The sequence below is a fragment of the Salvelinus namaycush genome, chromosome 20 (genome assembly GCF_016432855.1).
Source record: "Salvelinus namaycush isolate Seneca chromosome 20, SaNama_1.0, whole genome shotgun sequence".
In the NCBI taxonomy this organism is placed as follows: Eukaryota; Metazoa; Chordata; class Actinopteri; order Salmoniformes; family Salmonidae; genus Salvelinus; species Salvelinus namaycush.
The window spans coordinates 24,889,985-24,916,786 of NC_052326.1; the positions used below are offsets into that span (position 1 = coordinate 24,889,985).

General features: G+C 43.0%; 1 protein-coding gene across 1 annotated transcript; it reads right to left on the reverse strand.

Moving 5' to 3' along the window:
* Nucleotides 1-166: 166 nt before the first annotated feature.
* mdm4 (MDM4 regulator of p53) lies at nt 167-26,801 on the reverse strand. Its single transcript, XM_039015913.1, has 11 exons — nt 26,634-26,801; nt 26,018-26,111; nt 23,968-24,042; nt 23,743-23,876; nt 23,571-23,620; nt 22,981-23,045; nt 21,433-21,532; nt 21,197-21,357; nt 20,889-21,068; nt 2,215-2,283; nt 167-2,056 (listed from the first exon to the last, which is right to left on the reverse strand). The coding sequence occupies exons 2-11, from the start codon at nt 26,093-26,095 to the stop codon at nt 1,487-1,489; spliced, it is 1,482 nt and encodes a 493-aa protein (XP_038871841.1). The 5' UTR covers nt 26,096-26,111; nt 26,634-26,801; the 3' UTR covers nt 167-1,486.
* Between the last annotated feature and the right edge of the window lies 1 nt (nt 26,802).

Consider the following 26,802-nt stretch of genomic DNA (forward strand, 5'->3'; position numbering starts at 1 on the left):
TTTTTTTTTATAGCAATCGGCGGTCCCATTCTGTGAGCTTGTGTGGCCTTCCACTTCACAGCTGAGCCGTTGTTGCTCCTAGATGTTCTCACTTCACAATAACAGCACTTACAGTTGACCGGGGTAGCGCTAGCAGAGCAGAAATTTTACAAACTGACTAGTTGTAAAGGTGGCATCTTATGAAGGTGCCACGTTGAAAGTCAGAGCTCATCAGTAAGGCCATTCTACTGCCAATGTTTGTCTATGGAGATTGCATGTCGGAGTGCTCGATGACATACACCTTTTAGCAACGGATGTGGCTGAAATAACTGAATCCACTAATTTGAAGGGGTGTCCACATACACTATATATACAAAAGTATTTCCTTATTGAGATGGGCTAATTTACAACAACTCTACATAGAGGGCTATAGATGTGACTCTTCAACTATATTTCAGACTGGTTATTATCGTTAATATTAACTACTTTTTACTAACTAGACTTTGAAAAGAGAGGCAAAAGTTCTGTGGAGTACATTCACTTGCATTGTGAGTACAAGGACAGTAAGACAACAAAGCATTCTGATCAGCGCTGCAGGGTAAAGACTTCTCCCTGGGGGTATGTATACTATTGAAAAACGATGACAAGGGTATCCAAAGGAGATGTTTCTTATTGACTTATCTTGAAAATAGGCCTTACAACCAAAATGTGGTCAATAAATCAGCAAAAACGTAGAGTATGTATCGAAAATCTCCTTTTGATCCCCCTTGTCTTCGTTTTCAAGAGCACACAAAAAAAACACTGCAGAGAAATGATTAAAGAAAAACAAAAGGACTAAACAGGAGAGGAGGACCACCAAAGCACTGCGGCTCCATGAATATACATGGCAATGAGAATTCATACCTGTTCTCACTGGAGGAGAAGTAGTCAGCCAGTGTGTAGCTAGCTTACCATCATCTTAACCGAGGGAGAGAAGACCGGTCTTTAAGGGATAAAATATAGCGTATGGCAGCAAACACGTCAGCAGCCTGACAACCGGCAGAAAGCTTTTTCTGGACACTTACAACAGTGGCCAATAGGAAACAAATGTCAACAGGTCTTCCGTCGGGAACAAAAACTTAAGTCTCACATATCGTTGTCGTCAAAGTTAGCTGCAATGACAGCTGCGTTTTCATATGTACAATGCTGCTTGGCCCTCAAATAAATAAATACCTATGATGTTACATTGAGTAGCAAATGACTTTCATGAAATGTGGCACAGAGATAACTATATAGTTGGATACTTCAAGAAACACATTGCTGGATTTGTACCTTTCATTACTAGCGCCATTGATCAGAGGCAGTGTGATACAAGCAATACAAGGCAACAGAGAGCAAAAGGGAACATGCTCTTTTAAGTGCTATACTCTGTGTCTCTGGGGCGTATGAGTGGCTTTTGATGCAAGGGATTGTGTCTTGTTCCAATTTTAAATAACCTTGTACATTACATCTGTGTGTTCCAATCCTCTCAGGCTATGAATGTCTTTATAACCTTCTGTATGATCTGTCCACAACCGGGACATGGAGCGTGGAACTTGTGCAGCTTCCTGGCGCAGGAGAAGCAGGTTAGCAGGTGAGCCGTGCGGCCGTGTATAATACTCCCGTTACGCGGACGCATCCGACACAGCTTACAGGGCTCCAACAGCGCCTCGGGCCTAACCTCTACTTCCATCCCCAGGCTTTCCTGACTCTCTCCCCCAGAGAGCTGCTCCTCCCTGGGAAGGCCTCGCGGCCTAGGACCCTTGCCCTTCCCTGGAACCCCGGGGGGCAGCAGGCGGTCAGGGGTGGAGTGTGAGGGCAGGATGACGGGGTCAGACACGGTCCTGAGGCAGTCTGGGACATCGATGCCTGTGTCGCTTTCCTCCTCATCGTCGTCTCGCGGGGCCAGAGTACTGCATGCTGGGATGTCGGGGACGGAAAGTGAGTGGACCAACCGTGGGACGTCTTTGTACCAGTTCTTGCGTAGAGCCCAGCAGCGTACGCAGTAGCGCTGGAGAGGAGAGTTGTACTTCCTGCACTCTGTACACTGCCATGCATCCTGAGAGAGTTAGAGAATGTGTTAGACAAGAGGTAGCTAGCTATAAGGAACTATCAGTGTCATGTGAGACAGAGGCAGAGACAGTCAGATAGAGGGAGACAAAGTCGAGCGAAAGAGAGATCGAGACAAAAAGATGGAAAACAGAGATGGAGACGGACCTGTGTAGAGATCTCTATATCCGTATCATCACTCAGACACTGAGACTCCTCATCTGGCTCCTCCTGCATCTGAGGAGAGAAGAGAGACACTCAGTCACATAAACTACGTTTCCATACAGTTTTTATGAGAGTAAAGTCATACCGTATTAAAAAAAACAGCTGTGTTCGGTTAAATTATATAAATGCCAACAGATCATTTATACGTTTGGCATGGTGGGAACTTTTTGTTTCTAAAATTAATTAATGCTAGAAATGGCGGTGGAAATGCCTTTATGCGCAAATATCATAATAACCATCCTATGGAAGTAAAGTCACGTGATCTGGTGTGGTCCTCCCTAGGGCTGTGGCCGTCATGACATTTTGTCAGCCAGTGATTGTCAAGCAAGTAACTGTCGGTCTCACGGTAATAGACTGTTAACATAAAAACATTTAGCATCTCCTGGCTTACACACAAGCCACTGACACAGACCTTTGGAACAGCTACATTTTAAAAAGTCTAATAAATCCATGTAATATAGCCTACACCAACACAATAAATCCATTATTTATTTTAGACAGGTCTAAAGAAGCATGATATGAAGAAAATGTAGTCTATATCAGAAGAACAGAATAGCATATTCTGAGTTGTCCTTATGTTAAGTCCTAATATGGCTATGCCATATGGCTGTGGGCAAACACTAGTTCATTTAGCAGACAAGATTTGCTTAGATTTCCGTGGCATTATTTTGTAGTATGAAGAATACAATTGAACAAAGCTGAATAAAATAGAAAGGATATTTTCTCCAAAGGATTTGTGGGAGTGCTCACATGTGGCTATTCTGTGTTAAGCGGTTAAAGAAATAGGTATTCCTATATGCTTAATTTAGAGTTATTAATGTAACTTTAGTTGTGATACAAACGTTGGGCTATATGTTTGGATTTTTAATACATTGTAAGGCTGCATGATGCGACTAATGATGATTTGAAAAAAAGTATCTTGAAAAAGCATGAGCTCTGCTTTGTTTTTCGCGCAGGCTGTACACACATCAGTTACAATTTGACAAGCACTTGATAATGCCAAGAATTTCACGGTGGCATCCCCTTTGTGTGGCTGTAATGCACCCTAAACAAATCCATGCCTTTGGCGGCCAGTGGCCGTTGTGCCCTTCTGCCTGAGTGCTGTGCGCTCCGAAACTCCATCTCACTCACATGGCTCTCCATCACGTGATCAGGTCTTTCTCACAGGCTACAAGTGAAGACAGACACATCGGGGACGCAACTGCACACGTCCTTATCCAATTCCGAGGTGGATATTGGAAGAACTGTCCACATTTACTTTTCGTCAGCCCTACAAGATGAGTAGGCCTAACGTACAGCAAAAGCACTAGCCTATGTCAATCTACTATCCCCCATAGTACAAAAGCCGACCTATTCTATTCTGTGCGAGAAATAAATATTCCAAACAGTCTGGGACAGTTGTGGGATGTGATAGATCCCAAATTAATACAACAATTATCATCAAAAAACATTTTCTACGCAATGTGGCTGAAGCAATAGATCAGAACTTTAAGCTTAAAATGTTGAGAAACTATCAGGCTATTTCTTCACATTATAAGCGCAGCAATGCGCACATGGTAGTAGACTATAAGTGCGAATGTTCCATTAGCGGGAAAACACCCTTATCAAAAGTGATCAAATTAAATTATGCATGTAATGCTTTTGTTATAAAGGTGCATTTTTATGGTGAAAATTATCTTCCCCAAACTTGAAACGCACACACTGCGTATGTATGCCAGTTAGGCTCTACACCCCTTGTAAAGCGGATTAATGTGATAACTTCTTAAAATGTATTTGGCCACTTTAGTTGTGATACAAAACTTATACCAAAATATACAGGCTTATGGGCTAGGCTACATGAGGTGTGCAACTATAATTCGACAAAGTCACAAACAAAAGGCATTGTTTCTTATGCTGGGCATCATTCACAAGTGATAATATATAATTCACAAGTGATAGGCTGATATTGTCACCCATCAGACTATTCTTGATTTAATCTTGTCTTTACATATAGTAAATAATGTGTGAAATTTGTTTTGATTTAGAATGGACCATTATCATGCACCTGTATCGAAACAGGGGCAGCGGGGAAAAAACAAAACACGTAATCTATGCACTTAAATAGCGAATGGAGGACACTTTTCGCATGGTTCATTTTCATGCCAGCCATGTAGGCTATACTCCTGTTGTAAATAAAAGCAATGTGCTTAATATTAGGAAAGTTGAGAAATAAATATAGTATGCATAGCCTATAGAAAGCTGATTGAATCCTCTTTTTAGTTAAGGCCATCACTCTGTTTTCTAGTGCAATTGCATAGCCTATAGAAATGTGACACAACATGAGCTCTCATGAAGTGTTGGATTCGATTTTTGATGACATTTGCATTGATTTCAGAGTGATTAGGGGGACAATAGTGCTGAGTACCAGGCAGTTAGCAAGTTTGGTAGGCTACTAATGACCAGCAGCAGCATCAGAGCTTGGAGAAGCCTAATTACCGTGGAATTTGACTGCCTTCATGACTGCCGGTGTGGCGGTAATACAGTCACGCAACAGCCCTAGTTCTCCCACTACATCTTGGGAAACCAAGGCAGTTTAATAGGCTGAAGATTAAATAAGTTATGAACTTCACAGGGTGGTGAAAGTGCACAGTGATGAACTTGATGTCTCTTTCCAATAAATATTGAGGGTCTTATTCTGGTGACATGATGATCGATGCCTGACTGCTGCTTGACAAACAAATATTCTTTGTGTTATCCATAATAATCTCGTCATAAAGATAAGCCTACCCGCACTGTCATCAAAAAGAAAGGAGGACCAAGGCACTCTTCATATAATTAATTAAAATGCCTTTATTAGTATGGCATGTTCAATAGAAACAAAGTTTTAAAACCAAAACCCGCACTGTATCTGGGAACTGTTGGCTAGAGCGCACATGCCAAGACAACAGTAGGAACATTTAGTTAAATAAAAAGTTCAATAAAATAAATACATTTGCTATTTAACGCAACAGTTTGTGACAAAACTATCAGTAGAGTTGAAAATGCGATGGAAACTTTTGATTTTTATTTGGTAAATGAAAACTTGAAAAAAAAGTACATTGTGTGCACTACGTCATCACGTACTGCATATTTTCTTTATGAATATTTGAGTGGAAATCTGTCGCTAATCGGATGGAAATTGACCTAAACCCAAAAAACATGGGTAGATGGCAGCATCAGCGCAAAACTGAAAGTGCAAACCACCGCAAGGTGACAGGGAATATGGTCAAATTCAAACAGTACAGTTTTGCCCTCCCTAAGGCAATCAAACAGGCAAAATGTCAGTAGAGACAACGTGGAAACACAATTCAACGGTTCAGACACGAGACGTAGAGTACAGTTCCCGTCAAAAGTTTGGACACGCCTACTCATTCAAGCGTTTTTCTTTATTTTTACTATTTTCTTCATTGTAGAATAATAGTGAAGACATCAAAACTATGAAATAACACATATGGAATCATGTAATAAGCAACAATAAAAAAGTTAAACAAATCAAAATATATTAGAGATTTTTCAAAGTAGCCACCCTTTGTCTTATGACAGCTTCACACACTTGGCATTCTCTCAACCAGCTTCATGAGGTAGTCACCTGGAATGCATTTCAATTAACAGATGTGCCTTGTAAAAAGTGAATTTGTGGAATTTCTTTCCTTTTCAATGTGTTTGAGCCAATTAGTTGTGGTGTGACAAGGTAGGGGTGGTATACAGAAGATAGCCCTATTTGGTAAAAGACCAAGTCCATATTATGGCAAGAACATCTCAAATAAGCAAAGAGAAACGACAGTCCATAATGAAGGTCAGTCAATCATCAAAATATCAAGAACTTTGAAAGTTTCTTCAAGTGCAGTCGCAAAAACAAAGAGCTATGATGAAACTGGCTCTCATAAGGACCGCCACAGGAAAAGAAGACCCAAAGGTACCTCTGCTGCCGAGGATAAGTTCAGTAGAGTTACCAGCCTCAGACATCTGTAATTAACTACATCTCAGATTGCAGCCCAAATAAATGCTTTGCAGAGTTCAAGTAACAGACACATCAATTGTTAGAGGAGATTGCATGAATCAGGCCTTCATGGTCAAATTGCTGCAAAGAAACCACAACTAAAGGTCACCAATATGAAGAAGAAACTTGCCAGGGCCAAGAAACACGAGCAATGGACATTAGACCAGTGGAAATCTGTCCTTTGGTCTGATGAGTCCAAATTTGAGACGAAGAGTAAGTGAACAGACGATCGCCGCATGTGTGGTTCCCACCGTGAAGCATGGAGGTGGTGGTGTGATGGTGCTTTGCTGGTGACACTGATTTATTTAGAATTCAAGGCACACTTAACCAGTATGGCTACCACAGCATTCTGCAGCAATACGCCATTCCATCTGGTTTGCACTTAGTTTTAGATTTATTTAACTAGGCAAGTCAGTTAAGAACAAATTCTTATTTACAATGACGGCCTACCCCGGCCAAACCATAACAACGCTGGTCCAATTGTGCACCGCCCTATGGGACTCCCAATCATGGCCGGTTGTGATACAGCCTGGAATTGAACCAGGGTTTGTAGTGACGCCTCTAGCACTGAGATGCCATGCCTTAGTCCCACTATTCCCAAGTGGCGCAGCAGTCTATCATCTGTTTTTCAACAGGACAATGACCCAAACACCTTCAGGCGGTGTAAGGGCTATTTGACCAAGAAAGAGAATGATGGAGTGCTGCATCAGATGACCTGGCCTCCACAATCACCCGACCTCAACCCAATTGAGATGGTTTGGGATGAGTTGGACCGCAGACTGAAGGAAAAGCAGCCAACACGTGCTCAGCATGTCAACTCCTTCAAGACTATTGGAAAAACATTTAAGGTGATTACCTCATGAAGCTGGTTGAGAGAATGCCAAAAGTGTGCAAAGCTGTCAAGGCAAAAGGTGGTTACTTTGAAGAATCTCAAATATATTTGGATTTGTTTAACACTTTTGGTTACTACATGATTCTATATGTTATTTCTTAGTTTTGATGTCTTCACTATTATTCTACAATGTAGAAAAAATTAAGGAAAAACCTTAACACCTTAGGTGTCCAAACTTTTGACTGGTACTGTATGTGGCAGGGACTCCAGACAATCATGGGTTACAAAGGGAAAACCAGCCATGTCACAGACACCGACATCTTGCTCCCGGACAAGCTAAACACCTTCTTTGCCAGCTTTGAGGATAACACAGTGCCACCAAAGCGGCCTGCTTTCCAGGACTGTGGGCTCTAGTTCTCCGTGGCCGACGTGAGTAAGACATTTAATCGTGTTAACCAACATAAGGCTGCCGGCCCAGACGGGATCCCTAGCCGCGTCCTCAGAGCACGCACAGACCAGCTGGCTGGAGTGTTTACGGACATATTCAATCTCTTCCTATCCCAGTCTGCTGTCCCCACTTGCTTCATGATGTCCACCATTGCTCCTGTACCCAATAAAAGCAAAGATAACTGCCATCTGGACAAGATGAATACCTATGTAAGAACGCTGTTCATTGATTACAGCTCAGCCTTCAACACCATAGTACCCTCCAAGCTCATCATTAAGCTTGGGGCCCTGGGTCTGAACCCCGCCCTGTGCAACTGGGTTCTGGACTTTGAGGGGCCGCCCCCAGGTGGTGAAGGTAGAAAACAACACCGCTACGCTAATCCTCAACACAGGGACCCCTCCTGTACTCCCTGTTCACCCTTGACTGTGTGGCCACGCACGCCTCCAACTCAATCATCATGTTTGCAGTAGTAGGCCTGATTACCAACAATGATGAGACCAGCCTACAGGGAGGAAGTGAGGGCCCTGTAGGAGTGGTGCTGATCGTGGACTTCAGTAGACAGCAGAGGGAGCACGTGCCAATCCACGGGACCTGGGTGTCTGTGTGTGTGTGCTGGAAGTAACAGTTAGCCCCAGATAAGTGTGCTGGGAAGCTGTGGTTAGCCTTGAGCGAGAACAGTGGGCTTTGTATACAGGTGCAAATAGCTCAGACAATGTTGCAGAGCTGTCTGACCTCAGTCTCTGGGGTGAGGGAGCGTAATCTACACAGCAACAGCGTCGGGACATCACATGCGCTAAGGGGCTAGGACTAGCTTAAGCGCCAACACCGGCGATAGGCTGGGTGAGTCTAAACCACGCCCAGTCTCTACTCTGACAGGCTGGCTCGGAAGCGGGAACTATCTCTGTCATGAGTATATTATAATATCTTTGTCAGGAACAAGTCAGTTCCTTGTTCCACCCTGCGGGGTGGTGCAGTGAACCCGTATATACGGAAATTGCATTTGCCATTTATTAACTTTTGAATTAAACAATTATTTTAACCAAGTTCAGGTGTGCTATTGTTCCCATCTCAGTTGAACCTTCGCAGCCTTAACAATTGGTGACCCCGACGTTGAACTGAGGGAACTTCGCTGGACATTGCGCCAGCCTTTGGCCGAGACTGTCGCCAGACGGGGTCCTCTCACAAAAAGACCGGTCTACTAAAACAGGTAAGCAGATGCCTATTGTTTCAAAACTAAAATTCTGCACATTGGCGTTAACCAAATTTATTTTGTGAGAAAACCTAACTGGTGTAAGTTACTAAATTTTCGAACCATATGTTCATTACAGTAAAGTAAGGGTAAAACTAATTACGTATTATTTAATTACGTACTACTTAATGGCGAATGCATTTTCAGTTGGCCAACAGAATAACAATGGAATGACTGTATGTGTATGAAGTGAAATTAAAAGCCTGAATGTGTGTATGTATGTATGTAAGCTAGGGTTGTCTCATCAAATGTCTATAAGATTAGGGAAGTGAGTGAGGACAATGGCAACATAACCACCGTGAATGGCGGGATATTGGAAATAAGATAAGTTCTAATATTGAACGGCAATATACTGGGTTCACGGATTTTCATGTATTTACATGGTATGTTGGATATAAGATAAATTGTCGCTTAATGTTAAAAGTGGACGGCAACACAGTCCAGGGAAAGGCAGAAGAATTGGAGAAAGATAAGTCTAGGTAGTCCCTAGACGGCAATTCACTGTATAAGACATGTTCCCTGTAACAAGTGAACAGCAATTACGCTGGAGATAAGATAAGTTGGGTTTTATGTGCATGACCGAACGGCAGTGTTTTTGGAGATAAGATAAGTTCACTGATTGAATAAGACGTGTTGGAGATAAGATAAGTCACACGGTATGCCTGTTTTGCTTTATGATTGAACTTTTATGTATGTATTGTGTCAGGCTGCTATAATAACAGAAAGTGAGGTCATGCATGTAGATTACATAGTCATATATACTTAAGTCACACATTAACTACGTACTATAATCTCACATTATTTGTCACGGACACCCTAGTCCCCGGGTAATAATAGATAAGAACAAAATAACATAAGTAAAAAATAAATAAATAACTAATATGGCTCAAATCGAAAAAGTTGTGAAGACTTTGAAATCAACCCTAGAGATAAACGGAGAATGGACAGAAGAGGGCAGTATTGCCGCGCTCAACGGGCTCCCAGTCGACGGGGAGCCTGGTTGAATGCTGGTGACATAACGAAAAAATTAAAACCAATTCGGAGTAGAGAGAATACAGATAATCCTCGCTGGGGGAAAGCTTGGACCTTTGAATTGTAATATTTTCTGGGAATTGTCTCGGTGCCGGAGTTTGCGACTACAGACAATTGTTATAATAGGGTTATTGGCTCCTTTATTCCAAAAGTGATGGTAGTTCAGGGGTTAAATAACTGCCTCCCAAGCTTGAGACCTGACTACGATTCACCGTAAATGCTCTGACTAAAATCGGAGTCTTTTAATTGTAATTAAACCATTTGTATGTTTTGCCTGAGAAAATATGGTCATTAGTGTCGGTATAGGATATAAACTGAAACGTTTTAATAACTTGTTTAGGTTAAAATGAAAGACTAATCTAATTCTAAATGATAGCGATGCTCTTTCGATGTGATACGTTGTGTTGCCTCAATGATCTTCATGAATAATGTATGGAGACATGAGTCGTATTTATATTACTGAATCGTAGAAGTGACAGTTACCTAAACCTGATGAATTCTAAAGAATAACGGAGAAATACGATACAGTTGTGCCCATCGGAATGTTATAATTATTATGGATGATTGACATGCGATATAAATTTAGCGAAGTATATGGTACATTTACACTTTGGAGTAGAGAAAGTTGAGAAGTTGAATTTACTTATACGATAGTTTTGATGCAAAACTCAGTTGGAGTAAGTAGATGTTTTGCCTAGAGGCATGAATAAGAGAGTTAGTTTTGGTATTGTATTGGCTACTAATTTTCAGGGTACGTTGCTAGAGACAGGATGATTTGTTGTGTAACGACGTAAAACAACGTCAGTAGGTGGGATACACAATTACGTTACTCGATTTGATTTGGCCATTGTTCAGGTACACTATTTTCTGTACTTCTGGCAGTATAATTTTGATTGAGAGATGTTGATTGACGTTGTAAATTCTATTCAAGATCCAACCTTTGTGATAAATTGGGTTTGGTTTATCGAACCCGTACTATTGCCTGTTGCAGTTAGTCAACAATGATTTACAGTTCGTTGAAAGTTGCTGCGTTCTGAACACAGGTTGAGCGCTAGTTGTTGACATAACTCACGATGCACTTATGCAACCAGCATTTAGAGGGAAAATGCGTGCATTATAGCTTTGAGTCACTTTTCAAAAGTGGCTAAAAGTTATTGGTTTTTGGTTAGGTAACACCAGGGAATTCGAACAAGAAGTAAACGTATTCTAAACGTGATCTGTTTTCATTATGGGCAACAACGAACGGCCCGCAAACTGGTATGGCTGGGAGTGTTTTATTTTAGAGGGACAGTACACGTTTATCACAGTTGTGTGAGTGTAATGGCAGGGTATAAAGTATTTTGGGGAGAAAATATGGAGAAAGACTGAATGAGTTACATGAAACATCGAGGAAATTTAAAACGAATGATTTGAGGGTATTATCATAATTATTAGGTTTTGTTTTTGTAGTAAACGTTTGGGTTAAGGGTTTTCCATGTTCCCAGAGACAAGATATCTTAAAGGGGTACACTCATATATGGAATATTAGGAGTTTTATTTTCTGAGTTTTAATTAGACAAGGGAATTTTTTAAGATAAAGGGTTCTTTAGTATGTCTAGACATGGTATGGAACACGAATGTAAGGGGGTGGTGTAACCTTTGACCGGTTTTCATTGCATTCCCAGGTGGTCTGATCAGCCACAGGGGGGGGGCCGTGAAGATAATGAATTTGTGGTCATTTGGGATACTAGTTTTGAGGTAAATTAATTATAATGGAGTTTATAGCTCTTGAACATAATTGTAGTTTGAACCACAGAGGAAAAAGTGGAATTGAGGTAGGACAAATTATGGGGAGCAGGGGAATAAACTCTAGGGAGAAAGAGGAAGTGGTTCAGGATTCTGTTTTTAAACATTGGCTATGAAGGTTTTGAATGGGCTATTATTGATTTGGTATTACAACAGAAAAAATCCCATTTGTCATCGATAATAAATGGGGGAAGATATGATACATTGAGGTTTGAACAGGAGATATTTTAAGCCAATAGGGCAGGAAAATACATAAGCATTTAAATTATTAATGAAAAGAAATAAGTTTCAGTTCTTATGAGGGGTAATTTACTGTGGGTAAGGTATCCACACTGTAAAACATATATTAATTATTTATGAGACTGAGTTTAAGGATAACCAATGTTATTGTTAAATAAAATATAGTGGACTCTTGGGGGAGAGAGCTTATTAGTAAAGAAAGGATTTGATATGGTTAGCGTTTGTTTTGGCCATTAGAAGATTTTTATTTAAATAGTATTCAAATTGACAGGGGTACATGACATATGTGATGATTTAGGATTATTGATAGGATGGAGATAAGTTGATTAAGGTTATGTAAGGACTTTAGAGATTGACACTATAAGACGTTGTTGTTTTTTTTTAAATCCATGATTTTAGATAAAGTCAAAACAGTGAGACACTTAGTTAATATTTCAAAGGAACACATAGTTGTTATTGACTATTATGAGAAAAAGACAGAGGGGTCTACCCCGCACTGTTGAGACCTTGAAGGTTTGAGAGCAGAGTGGAGAGGGGGGACCAGGAAATGAGCAAGGTAGGCTGTGAAATAAGATGGGAGAGAAAAGAGTTAACATATATAAGCAGCACAGATACATTTTAAAGTAGATAAGTCACTTGACAGAGAATTGGAAAAGGATAGATATGAATGGACGCCCAAGGGAGAATTGGATATGCGGCGAATGAAAGGGGCGTTCCTACATGATAATGTAGAACATAAGAATATTTTACTAATCTTACCTAAGTCTTTATTTAGTATAGGTAAGTTTGTTACCTGGGCAGAGCCAGGTATCAAAAGGGGGATGGGTACATTGTGGTCTAGGATAGGATGGGGCCTACTGGATAATAAACTAATAATTTTTTTTTTTTTTTTAATTCTAGCTAACAAATAGGCATAGAAGTTAAATATATAATCAGATAGAACAAATGAGAAACTGTTTGTTAACCAAACCTGTATGTCCAAGATTTTATGCATTACAGGTGAATTAAAGGAGAAGGTGATTCGCTCGACCTGGGGGCATATCGCACTTGGAGGGTGAGACACACTGACACTGTCGAACAATCACAGGGGTAGGAGCAGAACCAGAACCAACAGGGTACTGGGGGCCAACTCTCTACTGAAGATTCCCTGACCCCGCCCTCTCATCACTGTGTACGTTCATAGAAGTGAAAGTGTTGCTTGATCTCTGGCTGATGATGTGTTCTCTGGGAGAGGGTGGGGCTTTACAGGACTGTTGGTCGTTCTAAACTGTCTGATTGGGATACGATGGGGATGGTTACCGTCACAGTGCTGCCGGAACCACCACCAGTTCCAACAGGCCAGGTTCAGCCGACCTCCTCCACCACTTCAAGACCAAGTCCCATACCATCACCTAAGCTCTCCAATCCGGTACAGGTAATACATGTAAAAGACATCTCAGATAGTGACCAATTGGAGACTGAAACTGGTTATGAGGGAAGGGAGAATATGTGGTTGGCCTATATGAGGTATACAGCCAAAACACTTCATAGAAAGGACTGTGTCGTATGTGGACATGCCAGACCTATTCTGGCTGCTCACCCATTTGCCCTAAGTAATGGGGAAGGTTGGATGTGCATATTGGAAAGTTTAAGCCAAATTCAACCCTGTGTAAAACTCTGAGTCTTGTGTTCCCAGAAGTCCCTCCCCAGAAGACACCATGGGGGGTTAAGGCATATGGGGGAAATTACAGCTGTAACACTGGTACAGGTAGAGGTATAAACTATGGGAGGCTCCCTACTACTGACTGCATCACTAATGTCACTATTAATGCCACCTGGCCCATTGAAGGGCTGAACCAAACTAGAGGTGTTGCTGATGTATGGTGGATGTGTGGACCTGCCAGGCGGTTGACCCCCATTTTGAAAGGAGACTGGCAGGGCACATGTGCTTTGGCCAGTCTGATAACACCATTGACTATTATTGAGGTTACAGCTAACCAACCCCTGGGAGCTGCACATGACACAGAGGCTCGGGACCAACCCAGGAGACGGCAGAAACGTGACGCTCCTTGGTCCGAGGGTACAGATAACATCCACACCAACCTGTTGGGGTCCCAATAGGGGTCCCCCACGAATTCCAGACATTAAACAGGAATGATGGCCTGTGGCATTTGTTGCCCATTATTGGCCCAGCTATTGTTGATGCTAAGCAAACTGCCTGGATCAATTATATCTACTATAATCAACAATGATTTGTTAACTACACCCACACTGCACTTACGGGGATGGCTGAACAATTGGATGCCACCTCTCGAACCGCTAGACAAAATAGACTAGCACTAGACATGATTCTGGCCAACCAGGGGGGTGTTTGTACAATGTTTGGAGAACAATGTTGCACGTTTGTCCCTAACAATATCAGTCTGGATGGGAGCATTTCAAAAGCTCTGAGCGGGTTGGAAAAGTTATCTGTGGAGATGAAGGGTCTTGCAGGTGTGGAGGAGAGTGGACTGTTCTCCTGGCTGGGTGGCTGGTTTGGTGAGTACACTGCATTGATGGTTACTGGATTTCTGACCCTAGTAGTCGTGTTTCTTATGCTACTATGTTGCACTGCTTGCATTTTACCTTGTGCCAAGAAATCTATTGCAGATGCGGCCAAGGCCTCTGGCATGATGCCCCTGCTTGCAGCTAGCGGGGAGGATACTGAGGCCAACTACCGTGAAAAGATGGGGTTAACTGAGGATGACCCATGGTTTGCTGTAAAAGAGGTCTATGAATAAAACTGCTCTCCCTAAGAAGGTTATAAGTTCCTGGGTGGCAACGAGCCCACCTAGCACATGGAAAAGGGATGAAATGTTTATTGTATGTGACACCTTGCAGGTGTCAAAAGGGGGAATCAAAAATTTCTATGTTGACACCTTTCAGGTGTCAAAAGGGGGATTGTGGGGTTTTGCTAGGCTTAGCGTGCTAAAATAACTAAACTAGAAGGATTTTGCATTAATTAAAGTTTAAGCTACTGACTCATGTAGGACTGACAATCTGTCTTTGTTCTCAGGAGTAACAGTTCTCATAGCCTAACCATGAGGCCACAGCCTGAAATATGTGTGTGTATGCAACAATGTACAAGGGCATAAGATATGAAGAGGGAGGGGGGTGAATCAGGAGACTGCTGACTATGGTGTACAATAGACAATAACAGATAAACTATACACACGAAGATCATCTGTGAGGTTCTGAATTATGCACTACAACCCAATACTATATGTGATTGTGATTGAATACTCAATGTGATTGAATATTAGCAACTGTTGGCCTGGGCGCCTGGGTGTCTGTGTGTGTGTGCTGGAAGTAACAGTTAGCCCCAGATAAGTGTGCTGGGAAGCTGTGGTTAGCCTTGAGCGAGAACAGTGGGCTTTGTATACAGGTGCAAATAGCTCAGACAATGTTGCAGAGCTGTCTGACCTCAGTCTCTGGGGTGAGGGAGCGTAATCTACACAGCAACAGCGTCGGGACATCACATGCGCTAAGGGGCTAGGACTAGCTTAAGCGCCAACACCGGCGATAGGCTGGGTGAGTCTAAACCACGCCCAGTCTCTACTCTGACAGGCCGGCTCGGAAGCGGGAACTATCTCTGTCATGAGTATATTATAATATCTTTGTCAGGAACAAGTCAGTTCCTTGTTCCACCCTGCGGGGTGGTGCAGTGAACCCGTATATACGGAAATTGCATTTGCCATTTATTAACTTTTGAATTAAACAATTATTTTAACCAAGTTCAAGTGTGCTATTGTTCCTATCTCAGTTGAACCTTCGCAGCCTTAACACCCTGCACAGAACTTAGTCACTAGCTGGTTACCACTCAGTCACTCAAACCTGCACCTTAGAGGCTGCTGCCCTATGTACATAGACATGGAATCACTGGTCACTTTAATAAGGTAGCATACTGTTTTACTAATTTCATGTGTATATATTGTACTCTAGTCAATGCCACTCATCCTTCCAAGATGGCATAGCAGTTCAGACGTCATTTTGTCCTCGTATTGTCGTGTCCTGTGTATATATATATATTTACACCTTTCTTCGCATATCTTTTATATATTTTATTATCCAAGAACTCAACTACAAAAAGCTTTCCTGCAACCCGCCTCACCAATTACAGAAAAAAAAAGTATTATTTACCTCAAATCTGAAAATTCACAATTGAAGCTAACCAGAAGCTAGCCAGAAGCTAGCCAGAAGCTAACCAGAAGCTAGCCAGAAGCTAGCCAGAAGCTAACCAGAAACTAGCCAGAAGCTAACCAGAAACTACCCAGAAGCTAACCTGAAACTACCCAGAAGCTAACCTGAAACTACCCAGAAGTTAGCCGGTTTACTGGCTAACGTTAGTATTTCAGCTACCTACGTTTTGTGGTCATCAGCTATTCCTTTAGCTCGATAATCTATCGGCACTTTTGTACAACGCGACTCAGACCAGAACATACAGGACCTATTTTTCTCAATATCCCCGGATTTCAACCGCAAGCTCTGGACATTTACACCTTGATTTCGCAGCTAGCAAGCTGCAAACCGTGTGACTATTGGCTTACGTCGATCCCGGAGCAAACTTAAATTATTCCGGAGCTAGCCAGCTGAAGAGTTCCATCAGCCATTCCTGGGCTACAATCACCTATCCGGACCCATTTTACTGCCGATGCGGAGCCCCACCGGGCCTTCACGACTGACTACCGACGTTATCTGCCCGAGGGAGTTATCCAACTGGCACCTCCGTCGCGACGTTACCTGAACGCTCATCTGGGGCCCGCTAATCGTTAGCTGTCTTATCGGCTGCTATCTGAATAAGTATATCGGACAATTTTTCTTGGGTCACTATAACTATATCTATTTTGCCAATTGGATTGATCCCCTCTACCACACGGAACCCCACTAATCTACCGACGGAAACGCACGAGGTGACTAAAAATAGACCTCCATCCTATGCTATCTTGCTACCGATAGCCAGCTACCCGGCCAGCTGTCTGGATCGCCGTGACCCCAACCAACCTCTACTCACTGGACCCTTATGATCACTCGGCTAAGCATGCCTCTCCTTAATGTAAATATGCCTTGTCCATTGCTGTTCTGGTTAGTGTTTATTGGCTTATTTCACTGTAGAGCCTCTAGCCCTGCTCACTATACCTTATCCAACCTTTCAGTTCCACCACCCACATATGCGATGACATCACCTGGTTTCAATGATGTTTCTAGAGACAATATCTCTCTCATCATCACTCAATGCCTAGGTTTACCTCCACTGTATTCACATCCTACCATACCTTTGTCTGTACATTATTCCTTGAAGCTATTTTATCGCCCCCAGAAACTTCCTTTTACTCTCTGTTCTAGACGTTCTAGACGACCAATTCTCATAGCTTTTAGCCGTAGCCTTATCCTACTCCTCCTCTGTTCCTCTGGTGATGTAGAGGTGAATCCAGGCCCTGCAGTACCTAGCTCCACTCCTATTCCCCAGGCGCTCTCTTTTGATGACTTCTGTAACCGTAATGGCCTTGGTTTCATGCATGTTAACATTAGAAGCCTCCTCCCTAAGTTTGTTTTGTTCACTGCTTTAGCACACTCTGCCAACCCAGATGTTTTAGCCGTGTCTGAATCCTGGCTTAGGAAGACCACCAAAAATTCTGTCATTTTGATCCCTAACTACAAGATTTTCAGACAAGATAGAACGGCCAAAGGGGGCGGTGTTGCAATCTACTGCAAAGATTGCCTGCAGAGTTCTGTTTTACTATCCAGATCTGTTCCCAAACAATTTGAACTTCTACTTTTAAAAATCCACCTCTCTAAAAACAAGTCTCTCACCGTTGCCGCCTGCTATAGACCACCCTCTGCCCCCAGCTGTGCTCTGGACACCATATGTGAACTGATTGCCCCCCATCTATCTTCAGAGCTCGTGCTGCTAGGCGACCTAAATTGGAACATGCTTAACACCCCAGCCATCCTACAATCTAAGCTTGATGCCCTCAATCTCACACAAATGATCAATGAACCTACCAGGTACCACCCCAATTCCGTAAACACGGGTACCCTCATAGATATCATCCTAACCAACTTGCCCTCCAAATACACCTCTGCTGTTTTCAACCAAGATCTCAGCGATCACTGCCTCATTGCCTGCATCCGTAATGGGTCAGCGGTCAAACGACCTCCACTCATCACTGTCAAACGCTCCCTGAAACACTTCAGCGAGCAGGCCTTTCTAATCGACCTGGCCGAGGTATCCTGGAAGGATATTGATCTCATCCCGTCAGTAGAGGATGCCTGGATATTTTTTTTAAATGCCTTCCTCACCATCTTGAATAAGCATGCCCCATTCAAGAAATTTAGAACCAGGAACATATATAGCCCTTGGTTCTCTCCTGACCTGACTGCCCTTAACCAACAGAAAAACATCCTATGGCGTTCTGCATTAGCATCGAACAGCCCCCGTGATATGCAACTTTTCAGGGAAGCTAGAAACCAATATACACAGGCAGTTAGAAAAGCCAAGGCTAGCTTTTTCAAGCAGAAATTTGCTTCCTGCAACACAAACTCAAAAAAGTTCTGGGACACTGTAAAGTCCATGGAGAATAAGAACACCTCCTCCCAGCTTCCAACTGCACTGAAGATAGGAAACACTGTCACCACCGACAAATCCACTATAATTGAGAATTTCAAAAAGCATTTTTCTACGGCTGGCCATGCTTTCCACCTGGCTACCCCTACCCCGGTCAACAGCACTGCCCTCCCCTCTGCTACTCGCCCACGCCTTCCCCATTTCTCTTTCTCCCAAATACAGTCAGCTGATGTTCTGAAAGAGCTGCAAAATCTGGACCCTTACAAATCAGCCGGGCTAGATAATCTGGACCCTTTCTTTCTAAAACTATCTGCTGAAATTGTTGCCACCCCTATTACTAGCCTTTTCAACCTCTCTTTCGTGTCGTCTGAGATTCCCAAAGATTGGAAAGCAGCTGCGGTTATCCCCCTCTTCAAAGGGGGGGACACTCTTGACCCAAACAGCTACAGACCTATATCTATCCTACCCTGCCTTTCTAAGGTCTTCGAAAGCCAAGTCAACAAACAGATTACCGACCATTTCGAATCCCACCATACCTTCTCCGCTATGCAATCTGGTTTCAGAGCTGGTCATGGGTGCACCTCAGCCACGCTCAAGGTCATAAACGATATCTTAACCGCCATCGATAGGAAACAATACTGTGCAGCCGTATTCATTGACCTGGCCAAGGCTTTTGACTCTGTCAATCACCACATCCTCATCGGCAGACTCGACAGCCTTGGTTTCTCAAATGATTGCCTCGCCTGGTTCACCAACTACTTCTCTGATCGAGTTCAGTGTGTCAAATCGGAGGGTCTGTTGTCCGGACCTCTGGCAGTCTCTATGGGGGTGCCACAGGGTTCAATTCTTGGACCGACTCTCTTCTCTGTATACATCAATGATGTCGCTCTTGCTGCTGGTGAGTCTCTGATCCACCTCTACGCAGATGACACTATTCTGTATACTTTTGGCCCTTCTTTTGACACTGTGTTAACAACCCTCCAGGCGAGCTTCAATGCCATACAACTCTCCTTCCGTGGCCTCCAATTGCTCTTAAATACAAGTAAAACTAAATGCATGCTCTTCAACCGATCGCTGCCTGCACCTGCCCAACATCACTACTCTGGACGGCTCTGACTTAGAATATGTGGACAACTACAAATACCTAGGTGTCTGGTTAGACTGTAAACTCTCCTTCCAGACTCACATCAAACATCTCCAATCCAAAGTTAAATCTAGAATTGGCTTCCTATTCCGGAACAAAGCATCCTTCACTCATGCTGCCAAACATACCCTTGTAAAACTGACCATCCTACCAATCCTCGACTTCGGTGATGTCATTTACAAAATAGCCTCCAAAACCCTACTCAATAAATTGGATGCAGTCTATCACAGTGCCATCCGTTTTGTCACCAAAGCCCCATATACTACCCACCACTGCGACCTGTACACTCTCGTTGGCTGGCCCTCGCTTCATACTCGTCGCCAAACCCACTGGCTCCAGGTCATCTACAAAACCCTGCTAGGTAAAGTCCCCCCTTATCTCAGCTCGCTGGTCACCATAGCAGCACCTACCTGTAGCACGCGCTCCAGCAGGTATATCTCTCTGGTCACCCTCAAAACCAATTCTTCCTTTGGCCGCCTCTCCTTCCAGTTCTCTGCTGCCAATGACTGGAACGAACTACAAAAATCTCTGAAACTGGAAACACTTATCTCCCTCACTAGCTTTAAGCACCAGCTGTCAGAGCAGCTCATAGATTACTGCACCTGTACATAGCCCATCTATAATTTAGCCCAAACAACTACCTCTTTACCTACTGTATTTATTTATTTATTTTGCTCCTTTGCACCCCATTATTTCTCTCTACTTTGCACTTTCTTCCACTGCAAACCAACCATTCCAGTGTTTTTTACTTGCTATATTGTATTTACTTCGCCACCATGGCCTTTTTTAATATTTTTATTTATATATATATTTTGTTTGCCTTCACCTCCCTTATCTCACCTCACTTGCTCACATTGTATATAGACTTATTTTTCACTGTATTATTGACTGTATGTTTGTTTTACTCCATGTGTAACTATGTGTTGTTGTATGTGTCGAACTGCTTTGCTCTATCTTGGCCAGGTCGCAATTGTAAATGAGAACGTGTTCTCAATTTGCCTACCTGGTTAAATAAAGGTGAAATAAAATAAAAATAAAAAAATACATTGCTCATCCTAATATTTCTATATTCCAATCTTTTAGATTCTGTGTAATGTTAGATATTACTGCACTGAGCTAGGAACACAAGCATTACGCTACACCCGCAATAACATCTGCTAAATAGGTGTATGTATAGGTGTAACCTAGCTATAGTCTGAAATAATACTCCATAGTACAAGAGCTATAAAGAAAACATAATTGTTTATGTACCACTCAACATAGAAACTACAGGAGAACAGTCCTACCTCCTTATCAGCCTTCTCCTCTTTTCCTCCTCCCTCCTCTTCAGGTGGTGGCTCTCCTTCTCCTCCACTCCCTTCTTCCAGCACGGCCTCCTTCATTTCCACGCTCACCTGTTCACTTCCCCCCTCCGTCAGGAACCACAGGTCGTCCGTCGTGTCCGACACGATCGCTGTGTCCTCATCCTGCGCAGGAGACAGCTGATCCCTCAGTCAGGATGTGTGTGATCTGATCACTGTATGACTATGCTCCCTGAGTTTATCCCCTTGACAAGCAAATAAACTGACTATAGTAAACAGCATATTCTTCTTACTTGATTAGTGTGGATGTCCGTAGAGCCGTTGCTTCTGCGACTGTAGTTGTTACGCAGATTACCCAGAAACCACCAGGGCAGCCCTGAGAGGTCCCACTCGTCTAGTGTGACATCGAGCTTGGGCCGTTTGCAGGCCGACTGGGGCAAGCCATCTAAAGAGTCTGAGGGAGAGGCCACAGGGGGGGTTGGGACTCAAATAATATAGCAGTTATATATAGCCATGTGAGTGAGTTTACCTTCGTCAGGCTCCCGGGGTCTTCTCTGAGACGGGGTCTGCATGGGGAGGGCCTCGTCACTGGCCACAACCAGGCCCGCCTTGGCCACGCCCCCACACACCTACACAAGTAGGAGGGGAGGAGGAGAGCCAATCAGATAACAGAGCAGAAACTGGGCACTTGGCGAAACCACAGCTCCTTCACAGCACGGCCTAGGGAGGGTGGGGGGCAGGTCAGTGGAATAGGTCCATGGGTACTGGGGCAATGGAGGGCCACATAAGGACAGACAGGGCAACAGAGCCACACACATTCAGAGAAAGGTTGAAAATGAAAGGAGACAAGAGAGTGACTGACTACAATCTGCCTAAATTAATCTGTAATCCTACATGCTTGGTGTTTGTGTGTGCATAAACCAGACAAGCATTAGTATGGACACACCACACCGCAGATGCAGCGTTCAATCTTCCATGATCACACACAAGTTGGAATACTATTCAACACGATGCCGTGATTAGATGACAAGTGACTACATCTTTAAATTGGTCTGCATGCATTTCTTGACGAAGAGGAACCAGTCCTCCCATATTATCTTTATTTTTGTTATTTTTCAAATTGCAATACACAAAGACTGAGGGAATTTACATTTTTAATTTATAATATCAGTCAATGATTTCTGCATGCCTCTTCTCAACAAAAGTTGTAGTCACAGATAATTAAACCCATTGATCACTATCCATATGATCAACATTCATTCATTAATTCTTCTCTAGTCATATCTCACTGTAAACTCCCATATGCACTATTGGCCTAGAGGCAACTAATGCTAAGTGGAAACAAGAGGTGTTGGGGTAAGAAACTATTGCGGTGTTGGTGAAGGGGGTGAAGGGCAGTTTGGGTGTTAGGGAGAAGGGGAAGTGGGGTTTGTTGTTTCGGTGGAAGAGAGAGGTGGCAGATATTGCGTGGAGGGGCAAGTTTGGGGAAGGGCCAGGTGTGGGGCGGGTAGAGAGAGGAAGGGGTAGATGGGGGAGTGGGTGTTTGAAACGAGACTGGATCAGGAGCTGTGTTCCTCCAGCAGGTTTGGGGCAGAGAAGAGAACTCTGAGACAGACAGAGACAGTGACTCTGCCCCCCATGCTCTGAGTGGTGCTGGTGGGTCCGGCAGTGTTATATGTTGGAACTCCACCAGGCCAGGCCAGAGATGGGGATGTACAGAGACGGTGCCACTCTGTACACATAAACACCTGCGAAGACAGTGGCCCTCCCCTCCCCTCACAACACACAAGCTACTGGCTCAATAAACTTGGGAAAATCAACCAACTGCTCTACATTTTCAATGCAACTAATAATTTTAAAATCAGTTGATTGTATTCCAACTTTGATAATGGTGATAAAGACCACAAAATCAGTTGGCCAGAACAATTGATATCTCAACTATGAAGCTGCGCGCATGGCTCATTACATTTTGAAGAGACTGACGGATTGAGCTACCCTGGGGGGGGGGGGGTTGTGTGTGGTGAGGTGGTGGGCTTGAGGGTCCCTGTTTCTCCTGAGCACCATGCTTCAGCTTTACCTGACCGCGGTCCTCCACTCCGCCCTCTACACACTCACGGCCCACAGAAAGACTCTCTGCAGCGTCTGTGTTTCAGAATGAGATACAGTAACACACAAAACACACCCTGCCCTTTAATTAACACACTCTGCACACACACACACACTCCCTATAACACTATAGGTACACTGTAGCTCTGGTTTCTTCGAAGAATTCTGCAGGGCAAATGAGGAGTTAAACACCTCCACATCAAGAGAGATCCAGTTCTACAGTTTACACATGCACACCTTTCACCTCCAACCAGCAAGACTGAGCTTATAGAGTAGAAGGCAATACAAAGAGAGACTGATTCTTCACTGGTTGGTAAAACCATCATTCTTAAAGCTTCAACATTCATTAAAACCCTATACGTAGATGATTTGACTGTACACGGGAGGAAAAAGAGAAAATATGTATATTGATTTCTTATCAACAATCATCCCACACTCAATCCAGACAAAGCAGCATTGCATTAGTCTTTCACCTGTTTCCGGCAGGATCATATTCAAATGCATCAAATTGTATTTTTTAAAATGGAAATCTCACAAGCAACGGAGGCATCGATCACTTACCTGAACAATTCAGCACAACTAAATACTTCTTCAGCATCTCGTAGACTGGACTGCAAAATAGGACACATGTCGACTTGAACTTAAGTGTTAAGTATACAGCATAAGTGTATTATGTACAGTGTAAGAATAATGTGTACTGAGCATAAGCCTGTGGGTGTGCGAGTGCGCTCACCTGGGGTTTTTGACGGAGAAGCTCTCGACTTCCAGCAGCTCTCCCAGTGGGTCGTCCTGACAGTGCACTATGTGCTGCCTCTGTTTATCATACAACTGCTTCCCCATGATGTACTGGCCCAGGTAGTGCATCACCTGACACACACAGTTTGTGAACATACGTTTTAATAAGTGCAATATAGCTTTATCTTATAGGGCTGTTACCATGCCAACTGTGTCCACTCACCTCCTTGAGGGTAAAGATGTCCTCCTGGGCTCCAGCCACACGCAGAATCTGCAGGAGAGGGGCTTTAGGCTGCACCTGCCACAGACAGAACCTGCATTAGCCTTAGCAGAACCAGATACATTCTCTGTACAAAGGTTGTGGTTAATGTTGTTGAGACTTAGGTCAACATCAGTGGAAGCTCCTCAGAGGAGGGAGGGGAGGACCATCCTCAGTGAATTTCATAAAAATGTTTTAAAAGTTGATCCTTTTTAGACAAAACTATACTAAATATATTCACATCAGCAAATAATGTAGGGTAGCGCCATGGTGTAGCCGGAGGACAGCTAGCTTCCGTCCACCTCTGGGTACACTGACTTCAATACAAAACCTAAGAGGCTCATGGTTCTCCCCCCCTTCCGTAGACTTACACGGTACTGGAACGAATTGCAAAAATCACTGAAGCTGTAGACTTAAATCTCCCTCACTAACTTTAAGCATCAGCTGTCAGAGCAGCTTACAGATCATTGTACCTGTACATAGCCCATCTGTAAATAGCCCACCCAACTACCTCATCCCCATGTTATTTATTTATTTATTTTTCTTTGCACCCCAGTATCTCTACTTGCACATTCATCTTCTGCACATCTATCACTCCAGTGTTTAATTGCTAAATTGTAATTATTTCACCACTATGGCCTATTTATTGCCTTATCGCCCTAATCTTACTACATTTGCACACACTGTATATAGACTTTTCTATTGTGTTATTGACTGTACGTTTGTTTATCCCATGTGTAACTCTGTGTTGTTTGTGTCGCACTGCTTTGCTCTATCTTGGCCAGGTCGCAGTTGTAAATGAGAACTTGTTCTCAACTGGCCTACCTGGTTAAATAAAGGTTAAATAAAAAAATAAAAAAACTGAAAGAATAAGCTACAGGTAGCTAATACTGCAGTGCATAAAATATGGTGAGTAGTGGACTCAAAGAGAGAGAAAGATAATAGTTTAACAGTTTTGGAGATGCCAGAGAGAGAGATGCATATGTATGTTGTTTGCTTGAACACAAGGAGAGATAGACAGAGGTGATGGTGAAAGATGGATGAGCTGGGAAAGGGGGATACCTAGTCAGTTGCACAACTGAATGCATTCAACAGAAATGTATATTTCGTCATTTTTTCTCTCTCTCACAGCTTGCAAATGCAGCTAGCTAGCTTAGCCTACTCAAACAGAGGGATGCTATGTTAGCTAGTTGGGTATGCCTACCCAACAACACTGGAACTCTTCCAAGTCAAGGTAAGGATTTACAATTTAATTGCCACCGGTACCCGACTGTGTAACTGCTAACTGGTTATAACCGCTAACTGACTGTACACTAAAGTTACTGCATGATTGTAGGGGGTTTAACGCGTTAGTTCTATTAGCTATGTTGACTATGACGTTACATTAGCAAATAATGGTGACAACGATGTAAGCTGTGTGTAGCGGTTATGATATGGTTTGGCTTGGATAGGTTTTTCGCCTGGTCACATACAGCTGATGTGTTGTCCATTGAAGTCCACAAGCCAAGGGAAAGGGTGAGAGCAGGAGAGCGCATAGATGCGGAGGAATACAACATGGCTGCTATGAAAGTGAACTGGGTTTACGTGTGATAAGGCGTGTATTCATTCCGCTGATTTTGCTGTAAAACGTTTCTTAAACAGAAGCAAACGAAACGAAAATAAACATACCTGGATGTGTCCAATATAAACTCTCGTTTGCAACTGTTGGACTAATGACTACACCCTAGATCAGCTAGATCCAAGAGTGTGCAAGGTGGTATTGAATATGCCACTGTCGGTCACCTCAAATTTCTCTCGACCAGTGTGCACCTATGTTGTAAACGTTCATTCAAAGGCCAGGTTGTAGCAACTTCATGACTGGTATAGGGAAAATGTGAGTATCATGTAGTAGCCTAAACCTATGGATGTTACATTGAACTGGGTGAATGGAATATGAGCGACAGTCATCCAATACGCTGTAATAGAAATACGACCATGCTCATGAGAATAAACATATCTGTGTAAATAAACTCACCTGACTCCCATCACCAGGTAATATGTTGCATGCTGAGCTTGATGCTGTGTACTGCTGGGGTGACGGTAACGAGGTCATATTCAAAAGACAAAATCTGCAAGGGGGAAAAAACGCAAGAATTGATGTTAACGTTAGCTATTCATTTCATACACAACCCACTGTATCTTCTATTTAGGGTCAATCTACATTTGGGGGAAAGAAACACGTTGATCGCTAGTTAGTTAAAGCTAGCAACTGCATGTCTTCAAGCTGTCCATTGGCCTTGGCTAACTACCTAGCTAACTAGCCTCTTGAACACAACTTATTGAGCCCGCAGCCTGTAGTCAGCTAACGTTAGCTAAACAAACAATATAGCATTCTATGAGTAGTTAGCGAGCTAACTTACTAGATAGTTAACGTTAGATAACATTGTGAGACCATATACTCGTTGGTCGCTTCCGCGCAACATATATTAACTGATAGCTATCTTTCCAACACTTGAAATAAAAATTCGATGGCATTCTGCATTTAATTTTAAACGACGTCAAATGGATAGCTAGTTAGCCATAGGAAATGCTAGATAGCTAAGTTAAACTGGACCACTTTGCTAGGTAGCAAACGGACAACTGAAACTCACCTCAATATATCGGCATTACTGCAACATTCTCTAGCAAGCTACATTCTTGCAAACTGGCCTTCGTACCCGACAAATACTAAAGTGTGTAATGAAAAATATAGCAATTTAACAAAGCATAGCCAAATCGTGTGCTACCTTGTAGCCAGCTCTTCAACTGTTAGCACAACTT